At 53.3% G+C, this 21,694-nt stretch overlaps 1 protein-coding gene across 3 annotated transcripts in view; it reads right to left on the reverse strand.

Moving 5' to 3' along the window:
• Nucleotides 1-21,694, reverse strand: part of MSI2 (musashi RNA binding protein 2) — a 238,913-nt gene that overhangs the window by 77,483 nt on the left and 139,736 nt on the right. For all 3 annotated transcript variants that reach the window (XM_054394139.1, XM_054394138.1, XM_054394140.1), the window contains exon 7: nucleotides 13,156-13,204. In XM_054394139.1, the coding sequence (XP_054250114.1) occupies nucleotides 13,156-13,204 (49 nt within the window). The remainder of the gene's footprint in view (nucleotides 1-13,155; nucleotides 13,205-21,694) is intronic.

Raw genomic sequence — 21,694 nt, forward strand, 5'->3', positions numbered from 1 at the left:
TGTGTCACTGCAGCCTGGAGGGAGTGAAGTGATGAAGCCTCTGAGGAAGGAGAGATCTGCAAGTGAGGTCATTAGGGAGGGGAAAGGGATGCAGGCAGCAAGTGCCATGACTGATACAGACAAGAGCTCAGCAACTCTCCTGACAAGGAAAAGGTTCTGCCATGGCAGACATTCTCCTTACTGCTCCCCCACTGCTGATGCCCTCCCCTGACACATCACATTCAGCAGCCAACTGGCAGCCACAAATGTTGGCACTGCCACAAGAGAGCAGGTACCAGCCCCTGCCCAAGCAGTGTCCACCACACTGTGACCAGCAGAAGGGGGCCATGGGGGTCCCTGCTGCAGCCACCTCTGCTGGGCAAGGGGAAGACCCTGGCTGCAAAAGCACAGAATCATTTCAGTTGGAAAAGAACTTTAAGATGATTGAGTCCAGCCATGAACACAACCCCACCACGGCCACCAAACCCTGTCCCCAGGTGCCATGGCTACAGGTTTCTGGAACATCTCCAGGGATGAGGACTCCACCACCTCCCTGGGCAGCCTATGCCAGTCCCTGACCACTCTTGCATAAAGTAACTTTTCTTAATCTTCAACCCAAACCTCTCCAGGTGCAACTTGAGGCCATTTCCCCTCCTTCTATCACCTGACACTAGAGAGGAGAGTCCAACCCCACCTCACTGCAGCCTCCTTCAGGGAGCTGCAGAGAGCAATGAGGTCTCCTCTCAGCCTCCTCTTCTCCAGACTAACGAACCCCAGTTCCCTCAGCTGCTCCTCACAAGATTTGTTCTCCAGACCCTAAGAAGATCCAAGAAGGTCCTTCCTCAGCCTCCTCTCTCCCACCTGCAGCCCCAGGCTGGCTCAGGAAGGCTTCTAGGAGGCTCTCTCCTGCTCAGCAGCTCCTGCCTGGGCTGGCAGGCAGCCAGCAGTGTATGATGATGTCAGGTAGCAATTTCATTTTTTAAAATGCTCTTATCAAAAGATTTAAGGTGAAAGATAAGAAGAGCACACTAACTCATCACAAAGGAAACACTGGCTAAGGTGTAGGATTTCACAAATCAAAACAGTTATCAAAATGAAAAGCCAGGAATAGAACAACAAGGGGAGGAGGGGAGGGAAGGAGGGAGCTGCTGGCTTCCCAGGCATCCATCAGCCTCCAGCTCCCCTGGCAAGTCTCAAAGCCTGTGTGAGGAGCAGGAGCAGGAGCACTTTGGCTGTCATCTCAAAACAGAAATAAAATGCCAGGTACACAGAGATGTACATACAGCCCCCCCTCCACCAACACCTGCTTATTTACAGCCTTCTCCTAGAGAGAGAGAGACATAAATACAGAGCCAGGTCCTTCACAGCATCACCCATGGCTGCTGGCTGCTTTTATCAGAGTCATCTGACCTGGAAAGCATCTGTTGTTAATATCACTCTTTTATTATTTATCAAATCCATTTCTCCATAGAATGACTAATTTCCTACCCACAGCTGCTCCCATCTCTCCTCTGCAGCTGCTCCTTCCCCCAGCAGCCAGGCAGGTCTGCAGCCCACCTCACCTCTCACCACCCTCCTGCAACTCCCGAACCCCTGTGACCTCCTTCCCCCAGCAGCCAGGCAGGTCTGCAGCCCACCTCCACCTCTCACCACCCTCCTGCAGCTCCCCAGCCCTCTGAGCCTCAGGGCTGAGTACAGGACCAGCCCCATGCTCCTGCCCTGTCATGGACAATGCCAAACCAAATCCAATGGCCTGGAGGAGAACTGGGCAGCACCACTGGGAGGTGCTGGTTTGCAAGAAAACAACTCCCACACTTTTGTAAATCTTGATATTTTTTCTGGGGGGGGGGGGGGGTTCCTGCAATTTCAGGGAACTTCCAGAGACTGGAGAAACACAAATGTTTCTGTTTCCTTGTGCCAGCAGCAGGCAATCTACCCCCAGACAGGCTGGCACTGAGAGCAGAGACCTCAACACAAGAGGAAGAAAAATCAGCAAAAGCCAAAACCACCTCCAGCACCCCTGAGGGCTTTTAGCTCCTCTGAACTTCCCAGGGGCTGGCAGGGGAATGTTTGCTGCTGAAAGCAGAAGGTTATCTTGCCAGGCTTCTCCCTCAGATGCTGCCCTCCCTCTGAGCACACTGCTGGACACTGACATGGGTGGTGGCCCAGCAGGGAGGCTGAGCCTGAAGCCAACCACACAGCTCTCAGCTGACTGATGCTGGGGCCAGGGATGGTCCCACTGAGAGCAAATGGTCAGAGCCTGGAACAGTCTGCCCAGGGAGGTGGTGGAGTCCCCATCCCTCAGGGTACCCCAGAAACCTATGGCCATGGCACTTTGGGTATGGTTTGATGGCCATGGTGGGGTTGGGTTGAAGGTTGGACTGGGTGATCTTGGAGGTCTCTTCCAAGTGAAACAATTCTATGACTCTGAATGTGGAGTGATGTCTGTGGTCAAAGCATGAGCCATGGATCAGACCTGGATCCATGCTCAGCACTGGCAGGAGGTGCAGGAGAATCCTTTCACCACGCTGTGCCCCTGATCCCCACACCTTACTGGTTTCACTGGGACCATTCAAGGCTTCACCCACCACATGCCTGCAACCAGCTTTGACATCCCTCAAGGGAGGGCTGCGTAGGGTTGGTGCCATTCAACCTCTCCATCCCTGGGCTTCCTCCAAAGCAGAGAACTGATGGAGCTGTTAGCATGGGGAGGTGCTTTAAAATGGAGAATAAGCTGGGAACGATCACACAGGCTGCAGGTTCTCCTTCTGGCCCAGAAAACACTCAATAAATGAAAAAGGGAAAAAAACCACCAACCCCACAAGTTAAACTTGCTGACCTGCACTTTGCTGAGATGAGAGCAGCTCTTCTGCAACTTATTCTATCAGATCCAGAGGAAAAAAAGTGCCAGATGTTCTTACTTCAGCTTAAATGTACAAAAAACCACACAGAATAAGCAGATTCACTCCTTGCCTGTGCCCATTCATCAACCTAATTAGAGAAACCTTCCAGCCCAAACTTGCTGTTCTGGGCAATCAGGCAGAGGGGCACTGACGTGAGACGGCGCAGGCCTGGCAGGAGCTCTGCATGGCACAGCCATCCTGGTGGCCCTCCACGTGCCCTGCAAGGCTGTGCCCACCACCACCTCTGGCTCTCCAGGTGTTTGGGGAAGTGAGCTCTTTGCTGAGGGAGGGGATTCTGTCCCTCTGCTCTGCTCAGACCCCACCTGCAGCACTGCCTCCAGTTCTGGTGCGCCCAGGAGCACAAAGGACTTGGAGCTGTTGGAGAGGGTCCAGAGGAGGCCACCAAGATGATCAGAAAGAGGGTTGGAGAACCTCCCCTGTGGGGACAGGCTCAGGGATACACAGGAGATCAAGCTGCAAATGCTTTGGGAAGTGAGACAGCAAAAGGGCAAAGGCAGCCACCGCTTTCCCTGCCCAGTTAAACCAGATGCAGGTGAAGTAGTGCTGGAGGGGGGAAAGTGAAACTGTGGCTGGCAGGAGCTGGAGCAGGAGGTGAGGAAAGCTCTATGGGACCTGCCCCAGCCCAGCCACAGAGCTGCTGCAGCACACATTTTACATAGTGAAGCCTGCAATTTTAACAGCTTCTAATTTGGCAATACAAGAGGATTGATTAGGTGAACGTCCCCAGGCAAGAGCTGTAAAGCCTTAATTGCAGGGTAGCAATGCTTCCATTTACACACCCCACTGCCAAGCCCTCCTTCAGCAGCAGCCACTCCAACCTCCTGCTCATAAAAACCATCCCAGGAGCAATTTCTGCTCCCTGGGCACAGAGCAGGGCTGGGGTCAGCCCCCTACCCAAGCACACCCACCCTGCTCAGCAAGGCAGGAGCACTCCTCGTGCCCCTGTGCATCCCACAGCTCCCACCAGCAACCCCCACCCACAGCATCAACTCTTCAAAATCAGTGCTCAGAAGAGCAGGATCACAGCTGGGGACAGAGAGGACAGAGAGATGGGGTGGCAGAGCTGGCTGGCACAGGAGGACTGGAGGTAAAAACCTTCCCTTGTGCTACCAGCAGAACCTGGGGACCCATTTCTGCTGACTCTCAAGGGTTTGGGGTTAGGGGAGGTGTTATCTGTTTGCTTAAACAGATCACCAGGAGGCTCTGCATGTGGCAATGACCTTGTGAAATGAAAGGCTTCAAGCAGCAGCCGGGTCCTGGGGGTGACTGAAGTGGCAGCAGCAGGAGGTGATTTACTCCAGGGCTGGCACTGGGCACAGGGAGGGAATCCAGCCCCAGATGGCTGCAGCTCAGCCACCTCTCAGCCTCTTCAGGCTGCTGGGAACATTCCTCCTCACCCTCAGGAAAAGCTTATCACCCAAACCAGCAGAGAGAGGAAAACCAGAAGCCACCTTCCCAGCACATACTTGAGGGGCCTCACCCAGTCTGCTCCCAGCACCACCCAGGGGGAGGGCAGCACCCTGGCGGCAGCGCAGCCTCTCGGGACGTCCAGCCCAGGGCTCCGGTGTGCTGCAGCAGGTGCCTGTCTCCCTATCTCCTCAAGGTCACCATGCTGATTTTAATTCTGCTGCTTGGGTGAGGGCTGCCCATCTATGTAAATGCTGCATTTTCTTCTCCTCCCATTGCTGGCCTTTCCTCAATTAACATTTCCAAGCAGTCCCCCAAGACTCCAGCGCTCCCTGCTAATCACTCCGCTCCCGCAGCCTGGCAAGCAAAGCAAAAGGTTTTGGTTTCATCAGCTGAGGAGATTCATAAGCAAGAACTTATTCAGGGCATTTAGGGTTTCTTTCCATTCACAGGCCACCAGGATTTGTTGCTAATTTCTCTGTTACTCAAACTGGCTGCTCAGCAATGACAATGAAGGTGGCAAAATGGAGTCCTATTGTGATGACCTCGCTGCCTTCTCGGCACAGCTTCAGCTGGGAAGCTGATTTGGTCTGCTCCAAACAGGGCTTTCTGCAAGAGCAACTGAACCATCACCCCAGTGCCAAAAAAGGACTTCAGTATCTGCACAACTCCTGCTTTGTGTTTCCTGAAGAACCTTTCAGAGATGGGAAAGGTTCCATGGATGTTCTCTGGCTCTCCAACACAACCCCAATCCAATGGCACTAAGCTATGGACACTGCTCAGCAGGGAGCAGGGGGTAAGACTTCCCCTTGTAGGTCAGTGACTGCTAACTGCAGCTGGGAGGAAAGTCCCAGCCCTCTACTTGTGATCACAGAACCCTGAAGGTTGGGAAACACCTCCAACCCTAAACCCAACACCACCATGGCCACTAAACCATGGCCCCAAGGGCCACACCTTACTTGAACATCTCCAGGGATGGGAACTCCACACCACCCTGGGCTGCCTGTTGCGATCCCTGACCACCCCTGCAGCACAGGACCTTTTCCTAATATCCAGCCTAAGCCTTCCAGAGAAGGGCAACAAAGCTGGGGAAGGGTCTGGAGAACAGGGCTGGGGAGGAGCAGCTGAGAGAGCTGGGGGTGTTCAGCCTGGAGGAGGCTGAGGGAAGACCTCATTGCTCTCTACAGCTGGGGACTGGAACATGATTTAGTGGCCATGTTGGTGTTGGGTTGCTGGTTGGACTGGATGCTCCTAGAGGCCTTTTCCAACCTGAACAATTCCGTGATTCACCTCCAAGTCTGATTACCTGCCTGGAGACTTCCCAATTAATTGCTGGGCTGTGTTTGCAACCTTTACTGGAGCCTGGTGGCGTGGGATTTGGGTTTTTTTCTGTATTATTATTATTATTATTGCATTTGCCTGTTAAACAAGAAAATAAAACTGCCAGGCCACCTCTTGCCTGCTGCTGGGTGAGCTGAGCCTCTCCCCTCCTCCCCAGCAAGCATCTGCACACATCTACTCCTCCAGTGCATCCTAACCAGGGCAGCTGCTGGCTCCTTCTCCTCTCCTCTGGATGTTAATTTTCATCCCTGGTATCAAATTAAGCAATAAGGTGTGACAGACAGGACATGGCTGGGCAATTATTCCGAGCCTCAGGTGGTGCTCTCCAGCGTGAGGCTGGGGGCACCAGGCCTGGAGCCACCTGAGATGTTCAATAATCGCCTTGAAAAGCGTGGCCAGGAGCCTTATTTGTTATTCTGAAATGGAGCCTGCTGGGGATGCTGGGCTCAGCCTGCCTCCAAGCTCTTCTCTTTTCCATTTCACGTCGAGGTGCCCCCTGATGCAGCAGCAAGAGGGCGTTGGCCAGGAAATTAAAGAGACAAGGGAGATGGAGCCAAGAATTGGCAGCTTTCCGTTTGCTTGGGAGCAGCACCAAGCATGCCGTGCTCGAAGCCACTTGCATGCCACCTCAGCAGCTCCTGGCAACCTGCTGCCCCCATCACCTGAGGCTGATAGAGCTGCTGAGGTTGGAAGAGAGCTTTGAGATGTTCCTGACCAACCGCTCGCCTGGCCATGATCTCAGTGGCTCTGTGAAATGGGAAGGGGTGGGACAAAGCCACTCAGGCCCTGGAATCATGAACATGATGACCTCAAAGGTCTCTTCTAGCTCTATGAAATGGGAAACTGTTAGGACAAAGCCACTCAGCCCCCAAAAGCAAGGACCCCAAACGCTTCCCATGTTCCATCCCCCACCCACAGCCACCCCAACTCCTACTCTGCCTCCGGCGCAGGTGGAGGCGAACTCCTGACACGTGGAGATTGCTCTTCGGCAGGAATTTTCCCCCATGCATATTTATAAGTGAGGATGTAATATTAAAAACAGCCCCCCATGAAATATTCATCTGGCACATGTCAGAGCTGCAATCCAAACAGGCAGCTCTGACTGACGGTGTCACAGCTCAGCCATCACCACCTCCACTGATGGGGCTGTAAGTGGTAAATAATATTAACTAATGAATCTTCCACAGCCCTCACGTCGAGTTGGGAAGCAAATATTTGCTAGAAAATCACTCTGCAACCCCCCCCTGCCTGCAGCTCCTGCCTGCTCCCACCCTCTGTGTGTCTGGCAGAAGACAAGCATCCTGCATCCCCCTGCAGCAGGGGCTCATGTCTCGCTAGGTGCTGCACAGCCCAGGTCCCTGAGATGAGTTTCAGCGGCTGGGGAGCGGAGCAGACGCTTCCCTCCCACCATCAGCACTCTCAGGAGCCCCATTCCTGAAGGGATAGAGCTGACAGGGGAATAGAAAGCTCATCTCAGCCAGGCAAACAGTAACAATGACACTACCTCCATTTGGAGCCTGTCACACTTCCCAGCCAAAGCCCTGCAAGCAAAAAGTCCCAGGCTGTGTTTGGGAAGCCTTCTCCAAAATCCTCCATGTCAAACCTGGCCAAAGAGCAGCTCCCCCTTAGCTGCCCTGAAAGTAGAAGTATGTGAGCATAGAGCCACAGTCATGGAACTGCTTGGGTTGGAAAAGACATCCAAGATCAAGTCCAGTGAGCAACCCAGCCCCACCATGGCCACTAAACCATGTCCAAAGTGCCATGGCCACAGGTTTCTGGAACACCTGCAGGGATGGGGACTCCACCAGCTCCCTGAGCAGCCTGTGCCAATCCCTGACCACTCTTGCAGCAAAGAGTTCCTCATCTCCAACTTAACCCTCCCTTGGCACAATTTCAGGCTATTTCCTCTCCTTCTATCACCTGATACTAGGGAGCAGAGAGAAACTGCCCTCAAAGCTCTCAGTGCTGTCACTGCTGAAAATGACCAAATCCAGGAGATGTTTCTCTCTATTTTCAATGCTCTTTACTCAGAACTGCCTGGGAGGAGGTATTTTTAAATGCACTTGACCTTCCCTTACTTGAGGGAGATGGTGATAAACAAATAATTGCAGTGACTCTTAATTATCTTTCTATCTCATCTATACAAATGTCAATTCCAGCTTCAGAGGCCAGCTCCAGAAGTGAGGCTTTGGCAGCCAGACAGAACACAAGGAGCTGCTTTCCTCCTAAGTAAAGCCTCATCCCTGGCCACAGCACAGCTGATCCCTCATTCACAACATCCCTCCTGTCTCTTCCAATCAACACAACCACAACACCAACTGCTCCCACCTGGACAAGCCCTTTGCAGCTCTGCAGGCTGCTGGACACAAAGCATGATCCTCCCACTCCTCCCCGAGAGCAGAGCCCCTGGCTGCTGGGCTGCACATTGGTATGCTTCTGGAGCTCCCTTCCATAATGAAGTTAGAAGGACATCATCATCTTGCCAGGCTCCCTCCAACCCCAAAGATCAATAACTAATGCTGAACTCCAGATTTTATCTGCACTTCGCAAGGGGAACAACATAACACAACCCCCCCACCCCCTCCCCCCTCTTTCTTCCCTTTCCAAACCCTTTCAAGACTGACCTGGGGATTTTCAGCTCTATGGAATTTTAGGCAGTGAAGAAAGCGATGGAACTGATTTTCCAGGGTGTGTAGAGAACTTTTGTGTGTGGTTTGCTCCCTGGATGGACGTGCAGATGTACAATACAGGGTACAGAAACTGAGCATTACCAACACTTTGCCTTCCAAGAGGAAAGCTGCCCAGAGAGCTGGTTGAGGCCCCATCCCTGGAGATATTCAAGGTGAGGCTCGAGAGGACTCTAGGCAACCTGATCTAGTTGAGGATGTCCCTGCTCACTGCAGGGAGGTTGGACTGGATGCCCTTTAGAGGTCCCTTCCAATCTAGGTGATTCTATGAAGCAGTACCTTAACCACGCTGAGCCAGACAGAGTTGGCTGCCAAGTGCTAGTTCAGTGCCTGGCCACCATAGCAAGGGAGTGGCCAAGCCTGGAGAACCCTTGGAAGAAGACACAGCAACCCAGGGAAGTAAGGGATTGTTTCACCTACAGTACTCCAAACCTTAATCACTCCTTCAATGAAACACCCCCAGCCATGGCAGCCTGCCTGCAGCACAGCCAGAGACAGGCATGAAGTGCACCAGCTCTGAGCCTTTTCCTTAGGGAGCATCCAGGAGCAGTTGGACATTAAGGAAGACACCAGCAGAGCAAACAAGAGTGGTTGGCACAATGACATGTGGAGTGCTAGGAAAGTTCTGTGCCTCACTGGCAAGCCATGAGGTTGTATTTTGGGGGTTTCCAGCTTTCCCAAGATATTAAGAAAAGTGCTGAGTGCTGAGCAGCTTTGGAAACCTCTTTCACTAGGGTTGAAGCTCTGCATCCCCACTGAGGAACCGGTGATGGTCCAGAGCTGGGTGAGCTCCACACTACCAGAACAGGCACAGGAGCAGCACACATCTGCCACAATGAAATCAACAAACCCTCCCAGTTTGCTTGCAAGGAAATTTCTCTGGGCTCCTAGCAGCAGGGAGTGCATTTTCATACTTCTCCTTTCTGCTTGCCCCAGGCACAGCCCAACTCCAGCAAACCACAGTGGATGTTTTCTCTGCCATTTCTCTTTCCTGTGGCTAATTTGAAGATACAGATTGCAACCCACAAATGGGTTTAAAAATTGCCATTAACACCACTGCTGCTGCTGCTGCTGCTGCATTTTAAACATTTCCAATGCAATCAGAGTGTCCCCATCTGTAACATCTGGGGGCCCCTTGAAGCAATTGATGCAGCCCAGTGAGCTCTGATGCAGCAGCTGCTGGCCATCTCCTTAGCCTGGTTAGTGACTGGAGAAATCCAAGCCTGGAGAATTAGGAATGCTGGAAAAGACTTCTAAGATCATCAAGTCCAACCTTCTACTCAACACCTCCATGACCACTAGACCATGTCCCAAATGCCACATCTCCTTGTTCTTTGCAGTGACTCCCTGGGCAGCCTGTTCCAGCGCCTCACCAACTGCAGCTGCTGAGCCTCAACCATCTGGAGCAGCTTAAATATCCACCAACACCCATCGTGAGGGAAAACATCTTGCAATGGGGCTGGAAAGCCCAGGAGAGGCCTAAAAATCCCAGTGTCCCTCTGTTCCCACCTGCTCTGGGGGCTGCTCTTCCCCAGCAAGGAGCTCTGGAGGGAGCAGGAATTGCCTACAGATGAACTTTTCCTCCCATTTTGCAGGGGGAAGGGGACTTCTCCTCATGCAAAGGGACAAAAGATGACTCTTAGTTTTGTCTTTTACACTTGTTTCTTCCTGCCACCTATGCTTGGCAGAGGTGAAGACCCAGAGCTGAGCCTCTTATGCCCTCCTGGCAGCTGTGCTAGCCACACAGCCCCTTGGCACTGGCCGGGCCTCAGCTGCTCACAGGAATTTTGGCTGATCCTGGGAACGAGGCAGGATTGTCCTGCACCCAGCAAAAGGGGAAGCCTGTTCCCTGGGAAACAGCTTGACAAACAGAGCTGGCCCTGCTGGGTGCCAGAGGGCTCCCGTGTTTGCCAGCAGCAGGGAGGGAGGCCTCCAGCCCACCCTGCCAGTGGGACAGAGCCAGGTCCAGAGCCTGACGCTGGTGGAGCATCCAGGAGGTGTGAGCCACATCACCTCCACCCAACAGCATCTGGAGCTGGACTTGAGTCTTTTGGGGACTCCTGCCTCCTTCCCACTTAGGTCTGCTGTAGCAGCTCACACAAGGATGCTGATGCAGAGAGAAACATCACAGTTTGCATGCAGGAAAACCAGGCCACGAAAAAAAAAGTGACCAAAGAAATAAAATCAGAGAATTCCTGGGGGGAAAAAGGAAGAGCTGCAACTTCCTGTCCTCAACACACAGCATGAGGGGAAAAACCCTTTGTGGAAAACTCCAAAAGGCTTCATGGCAGCTATGATGCCCCCTTCAACTCCAGCAGCTAGGGACCTTTGCTCCAGATCAGACAGTGGAAAGATGCGTTTGGAGGAGGAATCCATCCTCTGGAGCTTATCACTCAGGTTCACACCTGATAGCAGGGCTCCCCAGTGCACTGTTCTAGCTCCCCCCAAGAGCACAGAAAAGCTGCACTGGAGCTGTCAGAGCAGAGCTCAGCAGGAGCAGAGCATAAGCAGAGCCCTTCCTGGTGCCCTCAGGCTGCACAAAGTGCTTACAGCAGCACTGTGCCACGGCAGGGGACAGCACAGGGATCACCTTGAGGCAGGTGGGAAGGGATGAGTGTCCTGCCTGCAGGAAGCAAAGGAAGGACTAAGACACCACAGCTCAGACTGAATGTCCCTGCAGAGCCTCCTGTCTAGCCTGGCAGTGGAGCCCAGTAAAGCCACCAGAGACCAGCAGCAAGCTGGGTGGGCAGGACCAGAGCTTGCTGCAGGCACAGTCAGGAGTCTCAGTGGGGAAGAAACCTCCAGGATCTGGGACACTGCAGCAAATGGAGACCTCCTCCCCCTGGCTCTGGAGCAAAGCCCTCATTGGGGACAAAGCAGCTGCTGGGGCCACCCAGCCCTGCTGATGGGCTGCAGTTGTGCCACAGGACAGGCTGATGTCCCCCAGGACAAGCTGCCCACATGGACTCCCTGTGCCTCATGCACCCTTGGAAAGGGTCAGTGGAGACCTGCTCCATGAGGTGATAGAGGAAGAGACAAGAAGCCACAGGTCAGGGATTGGTGGACTGGGCTGCAAAAGCCTCACAAGGCCAGGCCATGGAGATGAAGGTCAGGAGGCACTCACTGCCAGCCTGCCTGATGCACACCACAAGCTTAGCAGGTTAGGAAACAGTTTCAGAGATGAAAGCAAGGAACACAAACAGAAGCAGGCAGCAGAGTCACTGAGCCATGTGTACAGGGGCCAAGCCTGCTGAGAATGCGCCTGGCTGGGACCAGAGCCCCCCAGAACCCCTTGAGCAGACCAGGGCAGAGGGGTCCTTGTGTCCAGCACAAAAGCACCACATAAGGCAGCTCATAAATGCAACCATCAAGGTGCCAAGATCCTGAATGGAGAGGATGATTTATGGCCTCTCTGAGGGTGGTTCCAAAGAGAAGGGTGAAAAGTTCTCTGGATAGAAAAGGAAGTTGTCAGGGGTTAGGCTTTCCAAACACTCAGAGTTTTGAACACTCAGTTCTTGTTACAAAGCTGGTGGGCACTGGCTGTTCACACACTTCCCTGGCTTTGCAGAGCTCATCCTTCCAACCAGGGTACCACAATCCCTGACTGCAGAGAGGGATCAGTGCCTGGGAAGAACGGAGGAGGAAGGGAATGCTGTCCTGGAGGCCTGCCTGACTTACTCAGCCTTGTGCACGCACTAAGGTGCTTGTTAAGGCAAACATCAGAGCAGTGAATAATTCAGACAGCTCTGGGAGGTCTGATCTCCTGACTGCCATGAAGAGCTGGCAGCAGCCAGGCACTCTGGGCTGCTCCCCACTGCTCCCAGGGCTCCCATTGCTGCCTGCCTGGGCACAGGCTCCTCTACCTCTTCTAGCAGCCTCCCTGAACAAACAGCCTGCTCTGAGCAGCTGACACATTCATGGCTGGGACAACACCACAGCAATCACAAACCCCATGGAGATGCTGGAATGTGAGGGGCAAAGGACAACCCTTGGGGCTCCACAGCCAGGCTGTCCCACGGGGCAGAAGCCACAACTGTGCTGGCTTCCCACACTGCCCCCAGACACTCCTCAGAGCAGGGAGACTCATGCATAAAATCAATTGTGGTGTTTGGACAGAAGGGGAGAGGGTCTCAGAACCCGTCCCCAGTGCTGCCTCTAGTGCCCAGGTAGGTTTAGCTGCTCCCAGTTGGAAAAGAGCAGTTGCCAGGCTGCTCTCTGCCTGAAGCTCCACATCTGCTGCAGTGGGGACCTGAAGCTCTCCCTGGGAGGCTGAGCAGCCTCACTGATTCCACTGCCAGCAGTGGCCAAACACTGAGCACCAGCCCCAGCTCATTTTCACAGAACTCTACAGGCAGTGATGAAACCTTGTCTCCTGTGAAATGTGGAGGGCAATCCCTCTCCTGGAGATCCATCACTGGAGGAGGAGCAGTCCTCAGCTTCAGCAGAAGAGTTTAGCTCTTTCACTCCCTGGAGCCTCAGCTTAGCTGCCCTTAAGCCCAGTTTAGCCTAATGCTGCTTCCCTGCAGCCTCACCACACCCAGCTCCCTGGGCTTCACCATCTCCAGGGCTGCCATGGAGCCTGACAATTTTCCTCCCCCAGAGGAGCCACCAGACTGAGCAGCAAAGTCACCTCTGACAAGAGCATCCCAGTGACACCTGGCACTGCATGTCCAGCAGCCCTTCCTCTGCCAGCCCTGCAGGCCAGAGGGTTACACCACTGCATGAGCCAGGAGGTCCCCATGCTGACACTGCTTGGGCTCTGCTCCCCATGCAGAAGCTGTCACAGAGGTGAAGCCTGAGCCCCTGCTCTCTCTTACCTCTGTGCCTGTTGGTGGTCTTGTCAAACATGAGCATGGCGTCCTCCACCTGCAAGACAGAAGAGGGGAGATGGAGGCTTTAACACCCCTGCTGCAGGCTTCACAAAGACACAGCAGAGACTGGGAAGGGGAGAGACAGAGACAGGAGCAGCCTCAGCTCTGCTACAAATGATGCAGCAGATTTCTGGGTGTTGCTCAGAGTCAGCTCTTCCTCCTGGAAATCTGCTGCTCTCTCCCTGTCCCAACTGATATTTGAGCCTGAAGCAGAAAAGTGAACATTAAAAGTTCTATTGCCCCACAAAGCCAAATATCTGAGGAGCTCCTCCAGCTTTTGTTGGTCCCTGGCTGTGCCTCATTTCAGCCTTCTCCCCTTTTGCAGGGAGATAAGGAAGGGCCAAGAGAGGAGCTGTGGATGCAGATCAAGCCCAGGACTTCTCCAAACTGGAGTCACTGTCCTGACTGAGAACTGGGAGGTTACCAGAAGCATGAGCAGGGTAAAAGCTGGGCAGCCAAGCAAGGTATTCAGAGGCTTTCAAAGAGCCTTTTGAAAAGCAAGAGGAAAGAGGGGAGAGGGAGGAGGGAGAAAGTTTAATTCGCATCAGACTTGGCATTTCCACTTCAGAAGAGAGATGCCTGATGAAAAGTACTGAAGTGCAACCAAATTGCTTTCAACTTCCATTGCCATTTGCATGATTTATTCCACCTCTGTTTCATCTGCACAGTCACACCTCAAATTTTACACTTATTTCAGAAGGATGTGGTGCTGGGGTTTACTTTCCAGCATCACCTTTTGAAGCTGTGGCTCAGAAGCTGGAGGACCTGGGCTGGGCTGGTGCTGGACGCTGCAGGAAAGCTCCTGGGCAAGCTCTCTGAGGAGAAATTAGAGACTTGCTGCTCCCCAGCAGGAGGTGAACCTGTTCCACCAACAAACTGCTGGAGATGCTGAGGGAAGGGAGAGGATCTTTACATTGCAGAACCACAGAGGTGTTGGGGTTGGAAGAGACCTTTGAGATCATCAATGCCAACCACTCCCCCAGAGCTCACAGTGCCACCACTGCTGCTGAGCCACTGCCACTGAGCCATGTCCCTCAGCACCACAGCCATGCAGCTCTGAAACCCCTCCAGGGGTGGTGACTCCACCACCTCCCTGTGCCAGTTCCTGAGAACCCTTTCTAGGAAGAAACTGTTCCTAACATCCAACCTCAGCCTCCCCTGGCACAACTTGAGGCTGTTTCCTCTTGTCCTGTCACTTGTTGCACGTGAGAAGAGATCAACCCACAAAAGGACTCCCCTGGTTGTGGGGCTGGGGTTTCTTTGGGGTTTTTAGGGTTCTTCCCCCCATTAACTTTTGACCCTTCCATGTTCTGGCTTCCTATGACTCCCTTCTTTCAGCCCAAGTGATTTACACTGCAGGTACAAGCTCCCTCCACCTCACATGGTGCCACCACAGGGGTTCTACTTTTCACCTCAACCACCTCTGCCTGCTCCATGCTGACCTCTTCTCCTTTCTGCCCACACAGCTTCCTAGCAGATCAAGCAGTGCAGAAAACCTTGCACCATGCCTAAGTTCACCTAAAAACCTGCTTCTGCTTATCTTGTTCTTAACTTTCCCAGTGCAAGTGCTTTGCAAAATGCCTCAGCAATGGCCTGAGCTGGAGGAGAGCAGCATGACTCCTCCATACCCATCGTGAGTGAGACCTCAAAATGCTGATGCACTGAAAAATCCAAACCACATGAAGCACAGAGCCACTCGTCCTGCTGGCTTTCTTCACTCCAAGGAGGCAAATTCACAAGTATGAGCAATATCAGAAGGCAGATAAGGACAGAGCTCCCCTTCACCCCCCTCCACCCCCCTCCACCACTTATCTCTGCTCTGGGGTCACATCTGCACAGCAATCTTTATTTTTCATTCTCACAGGTCTTGGCCTCACTGGGACCAAAAATTACATCTTGCACCTCATGCTGTTTCCTGGAGCAACACTGGGGCTGCTGCCTTGGTCTCTGAGAGCCTGCTGCCCACCCTTCTGACCCCACATCAACTGCACTTCCAGAAGTTTTGACATGCAGCTCTTCCAGTGTGTCCTTTCTGTGTCAAATTCCACAGCAGAGCCCAGGGAGGCCCTGGGTGCACCACAGCACTGCCCCACCAGCCTAGGCTGCTCTCCTGGCCCTGAACCAGAGGCTGCCACTGTGGACAGCCTGTCCTGGCTGGAGCTGCCATTTGAAGAGGACACCTCCTGTTGCAAGGACATCACTGGGGATGTCAAACAGGCTGCTTGTCTTGCTGGTAGGGGGAGAAGAGATGCCAGATGAGGCACAGCACGACTCTAACCCTGCTTCAGCACGGCCACAGCTCAGCCTGGAGTGTCCCAGCAGGCTAAATGTTGAGGTGTAGGTACAAAACCCTCTCTTGGATGCAGACATCCTGGAGATGGGCACCTCATGGCCTGAAATTGCCCCAGCGGAAGTTCAGGTTGGGTATCAGGAAAAATGTTTTTCCTGCAGGAATGGTCAGGGATTGGCACAGGCTGCCCAGGGAGGTGGTAGAGTCCCCAGCCCTGGAGGTGTTCAAGAAATGTATGGCCATGGCACCTGGGGACAGGGTTTGGTGGCCATGGTCGCGTTGGGCTGCTGGTTGGACTCAAGGACCTTCAAGTTCTTTTCCAACTGAAAGGGTTCTGTGACTCATTCCTCCCAGCAGTGGGCTCAGAACTGGGCACAAGCTCCCCAGGGTTGGGTCAGCCCCACCGGCTCAAACCTGAAGACCTGCAAGGGGGAAAGCAGCTCAGCAGTGAGGTTCAGCCAGGGCCCAAGCATGTCCCTAAGAAAAACTAAGCAGTGGGGTGTTGTGTAAGGCAGCTGGTGCCCTTTCAACAATGTCTAATTGGTTATCTTTTCTGTTTCCTAAGGTCAGAACATTTTATCTCTGTCTCTGCCCTTTCGGAGTTTACCCCACCCTGGGTTATTTTTTCGGGCAGCCATTGTAAGAGAAGAATAGGCTCCTTCCCCCATAGTCCAGTGACACAATGAGACTTCTTGAAGCCTCCTGAATAGATAAAGTGCTGTGGCAAAAGGAAAATTCTATTAAGGCTCTGCAAAATAAAACATCTGAGAGCTGGGGAGAGAAGCAGGAGAGGAAAATCAATACGGGGAGGGCAGCGTGCTCGGAGAAAAAACTTTTCACCAGTTGCAAAAAGGTGGTGAGGGTATGGAAGGGAGGCTGGGGGGAGAAAGAAACTGATTAATTCAGGAGCCCCATCAATGGTATGGAAATCTGGCAGAACAGCAAGAACTGAGAGTAGAAGAATCTGAATATACAAAGGGCTGAATAGAATGAGCAGAGCAGACAGGCTCACACACACTGCCCCTTTCTCACGCTTCTCTCTGAAGCAAACACAAGCAGCTTGTTCAAGTTTTCATCAAGGAGAAAGAAGGGACACAGTCAAGGTAACTGGCAGTAAACCCTGGAGTAAGCAAATTGATCCCTGTTTCAGGGGAAGGGAAAAAAACAACACAACAAAACCAACAAACCAGCAACCCACAGCTGAAACTCAAGTAGGTTCAGGATCTGTGGCTGGCCAGCAGTTAACCCTCTCCTCCAGCTGAGGCTCTCCTCCTCCCACAGTACTTTACAGATGCTTCAGCTCCAAGGTCTCCAGGTCTCAGCTCAAACTGTCCTGACAAAGGAGAAGGAAGTTTGGGCCAGGGTTAGAAGAAAGAGGACTGGAAGATGCAATTGCTACCTGCAGGGCTTGGCTGGTCACCCACCACAGGTGAGCACCAGCCAGAGGAACCCTGAGAGAGGCTGAGACCTGGGGCTGTGTAGCCTGGAAAGGGCAGACTGAGAGGGGATCTGCTGAGTGCTCACAGCTAAAGGGTGGAGGTCATGAGCATGGGGCTAGGCTCTTGTCAGAAACTTCCTTGGTGTGAGGGTGCTGAAGCCCTGGAGCAGGCTGCCCAGAGAGGCTGTGGAATCTCCTTCTCTGGAGAGATTCCAATTCCCCCCGGACACTGCAATCTTGGGCAACCTGATCTAACAGTACCTGCATCAGTTGGGGGTTGGACTGGATGATCTCCAGAGGTCCCTTCCAACCCCTAACATTCTGTGATTCTGTGACTGCAGGAGTGGCCTCCTGAGAGCATGCTCTTGGAACATGGTCAAAAGCAACCCCCAGCAAAGGGCTGGATGTCCCCAGTGCAGGTGTGACACTGGGCCACCAAGCAGAGCCACCTCCCACCCAAGGTGCTCAGAAAGCAGCTGGCAACCCAAGAAGTCCTCTCTCTTCTCAGACGTGGTTATGGCTCAGCCTGGAGGCTTAAAGGAGCTGATTGATCTGAACTACTTCTGAGAGCATGGTTTAGCTCCCTAGGCAAATACCAAAAGGAAGACAAAAGGACTTGCCAGGCAGCAGCAGTTCCAGATGGACACTGAACCCCAACAGCCTCCTCCTCTGGCCCAGCACACCTCCCACAGATCCAATTCAGACCCAGTTTCTTACACAAAGCCTCACTAATGGCCTTTAGTTTATTTAACTTTTTTTTTCCCCATTCCACTTGGGGCTGTGAGAAGGGGAAGGGCAACACAACTTCATTACTCACTGCCTGGAAGGAGGAATAGTGGAGAATAGGAGGAAAGAAAGAAAAAAAAAAAAAAAGCCTGGAGGAGCCAAAGGCTTTAATAATCCTAACAGTTCCCAGGGTTGTTTAAAATATGCCCAAGCAGTTCACAAAAGGCTCCACAGAGATAAATGTATTTGATTTTCTTCCACTTTAATGGAGGCACACATTGAAAGCAACAAATCCAGGGTGACCTAAATAAAATGGCTCTTAGCTGTGCTCCCAAGGCTCCCAGCTGAACCCCTCCGCTCCAGCCTCCTCCCTCCACTCTGACTCCTTCCCTCCTCAGGACTTTCAGCTCCTCTGTTCCACAGAGCAGTCCTGAGTGGTTGGAGACGACCAAACCTGCCATCAGCCCAACAGCCTCCCACATCCTAATGCCCAGGCTGAGAAGCCTCTGCCAAGGCCAGCAGTGCTTCTGGAGGATGCTCCTCCGGGGCTGGGAGCACAGCACTGCCACTCAGGGCTGAGATGCCCAAGCCAGGATATTGTCTGCAAAGCTTCCTGCTGCCCCTCCTTTGTCTACAGCCACGTGGCACCTGCATGGGCTGGCAAACCCAGGATGTGGTCCCCACACACAGCTTGGGAAGCCAACACTCATTTATGAGGTGTCTGTGCCACTGCTGCACACCTCAAAGCTCCCCTGCCAGCTTCACTCTGAGGAAAACCTCTCCAAGGAAGCCAGCACGACAAAGCCAGGGGGACCCAAATCAAATGGCTCTTAACAGTGCTCAGAAAGACTCTGAGCTGAACCCCACTGCTCCAGCCTGGCAGCAGGTCAGGCAGCCTCCCCCCTGCATTCCTGTCCCTTTCCTCCTCAGGATGTTCAGCTCCTCTCAGTGCCACTGAACAGACACCCAGCAGGCTTTATGCCTCCTCCTCACCCAGCCCAGGAAAGGTTTTCCTGGTCCAAACCCTGAGGTTTTCCAACACATCCAGAGCATGTTGAGATGTTCCTGCATTCCCCCACCGTGTCCCCCCCAGGGATGGAGGAGCTGTTTGTTTGCATGTTCTCCACCCCTTCAAGGTAAAGAAGAATTAGGGCAGACAAATGAAATAAGGAGCTGTAATCAAACACTGCAGCAACCCAGCCTGGGTCCTGGGAGAAAAGAGATGACAGAAGGATGACATTCAGCTACACACAGCCAGGTCCTGCTTCCACTCCCTCTGATCCCTGACTCCTAAACTTCACAGCTCTACCACTTCTTCACAGACTACATCAGGTTGGAAGGGACCTGATGTCATCTTGTCCAACCCCCTGCACTCAGCAGGGACACCTCCAGCAGGACCAGGCTGCCCAGGACACATCATGTTCGATCTTGAATGTCTCCAGGGATGGAGCCCCAACCACCTCCCTGGGCAGCCTGTTCCAGTGTCTCACCACCCTCAGTTTGCAGAACTTCCTCCTGATGTCCAACCTAAGCCTCTCCTGCTCCAGTTTCAAACCATTGCCCTCATCCTATCCCCTCAGCCCCTTCTGAACAGTCCTTCCCCAGCCTTTCTGTAGCCCCCTTCAGATACTCACTGCAGCTCTAAGGTCTCCCTGGAGCCTTCTCTTCTTCAGGCTCAACAGCCCCAACTCTCCCAGCCTGTCCTCACAGCAGAGGTTCTCCAGCCTCTGATCATCCTTGTGGCCTCCTCTGGACCTGCTCCAGCAGTTCCATGTCCTTCTTGTGTTGGATGTCCCAGAGCTGGACCCAGCATTATCTGCTCTCCAAGAACAGTGTGCTGGCTATTCTGGTCTAATTCCTCAAATCATTTCTACACACTGCACAACTCCTCCAATATTTTGCTTTCTGAAGCAGAAAAGCCTCTCAGCTGTTAGGGAACTGTCAGCTGCCATCATTTTCAACGTGCTCCTGCAGATTTACAACCTCCCCACACACAAATGAAGACAAATGGGCAGTGTGTGCCAGACAGGAATGAATGGTTCCCCCCACAGCAGCCCTCTGGGTTTGATTACAACAGAATTAAACAAAGAAACAAACACTTCAACCTCTCCCCTCTTTCTGTCAAGCACATCCCCCTCGTCCTGGCACAGCTCCTTCCCCTCTCCAGACACCCTCACCTCCCAGGTGTCTTCACTGTGACTCTGGGGCTCTCCTCACCCCAGACAGCCAGCCCATGGTGTTGGCAACACTGTGCCCCAGCAGAGATGCCCACACCAGACCACAGGCTCCCAGCTCAAAGCAGGACTGGTCCCTGTCCCACCACGCTCAAGGGCTCCACTCCTGCTGCTCCTGTCTCAGCCAGCATACCAAGCAGCAAACCAGAGACCTGCTGGGCTGCAAGCACCAAGCCTGCAGCTTCCTGAGGGAGCCCCAGCTCCCAGCTGTGTGGTGAGGATTCACACTCTCCATGGATCAGGCACAGTTGGTGCAGAGCTCCACAGGGGGCTGGGGGCACAGGGTGAGGTTCCTCGCTGAGCTCTTCCTGAGCGAGCAGTGCCACATTAGGCACTGTGATGGCAATCAGTGCCACACTGTGCAGCAGCACATTCCAGGCCTGCCAATTTCCACCCCCCCCAGCAGTCAAGTCTTTAAAAAGTCTTCTTCAGCAATTACAGCTAATAAAGCCACAATTTTATTCAACACACACAGATCATTGCAGCTAATTTTGCTCCACCAGGGCTGACATGAAACCAGGCATTCAATCACTTTCATCTCGGGGCTTGCTCACCATGTGGCAAAGAGCAGCCCAAACCCTTGCCAAAAGGCACAGTGGCTGCTCTTGGACTTCCAAATGCTCCTGCAGAACACCAACACATTACTCAACACTCCCTCTCCCACAGGGGGTGTAAGAGTGACTGATGCTCTCCAGAACAAACAGCCTCCCACAACAGGACAAACTCAAGATGACTCCACAGGCTCCATGAGTTCCTCCTCTGGCATTACTGACATGAGTTACTGATGGAAGCAAGGCTCTGTGCCATGCTCAGAGCAAGTTATGGACTGCATGAAGGCTCTTGGAGTTTTTCACTGACCTGCTGATTGGCTGAGAACTTCCCCTGCCCCCATCAGATCCCCAGCACACATTAGCTGACATCACCAGCTGGCAACACAAGGTTCTTGCAGAAACATAAATAACCAAACCCCAACCACCCAACAAACAACTCAGAAACCTCAATCAGTTCTTTCTCTAGCATCAGGGGCAGCTGTGCCACTGGAGGAGCAGCAGCAGCAGAGAAGGCAGTGACAAGAGGAAGGAGAAGCAGCAAGGCCAGCACCAGCAAGCTGAGCACCACGGTGGCTTTACATTAACGGTCCTCAGGGCAGCCACCCCAGCCAGACAGGGACTGCACTCCAGCTGAAGCTTCAATCCACCAAACATCACCAGAGTCCTGCCACAACCACAAGAGCTGACCCCACCAAAGCTCATCTCAGCTGCTTGGCTCCACCAGCTGCTCTCAGGGTGAGGCTTCCCCTCCTGGTCAGGGGCAGAGAGCAGGGTAGGGCAGCTCTGGCCCTGCTGGCAGCATGCAGGCAGTGGTGCCCTGGGGGCTGTGGGGGAACACTGCTCCCTCAGCACTGCCCCAGGCAGGTGCAGGGTGTTGGGTGGTTGTACTGTCACAGAACATTAGCTGCCATCAGCAGAAATCCTTCTTCCTCCCTTCCCACTGCTCCCTTGCAGATGAGCTCTGCCAGGCTGCAATCTGTTTGCTTTTCCAAACAATGCTCCGGAGGTGCTGCCTGCTAAAGGTGCTGGAGACCAGGAGACTGTGCACAGCTCCATCCAGAGGAGAGGCAGCTCCTGCTGGACACATCTGGCTTCACATGGACAGCCACTACGTGTTCCCAGCTCTCTCCTGATGGGCTTCAGCCACACTGAGCAACTCCACCACGGAACTGCCAACCACCTCCAGCATTTGTCCTCCCTTGGCCTGCAGCCTGAGGAATGCTGTCAGCATTTGATGCAATTCCAG

The sequence above is a fragment of the Indicator indicator genome, chromosome 30, assembly GCF_027791375.1.
Source record: "Indicator indicator isolate 239-I01 chromosome 30, UM_Iind_1.1, whole genome shotgun sequence".
In the NCBI taxonomy this organism is placed as follows: domain Eukaryota; kingdom Metazoa; phylum Chordata; class Aves; order Piciformes; family Indicatoridae; genus Indicator; species Indicator indicator.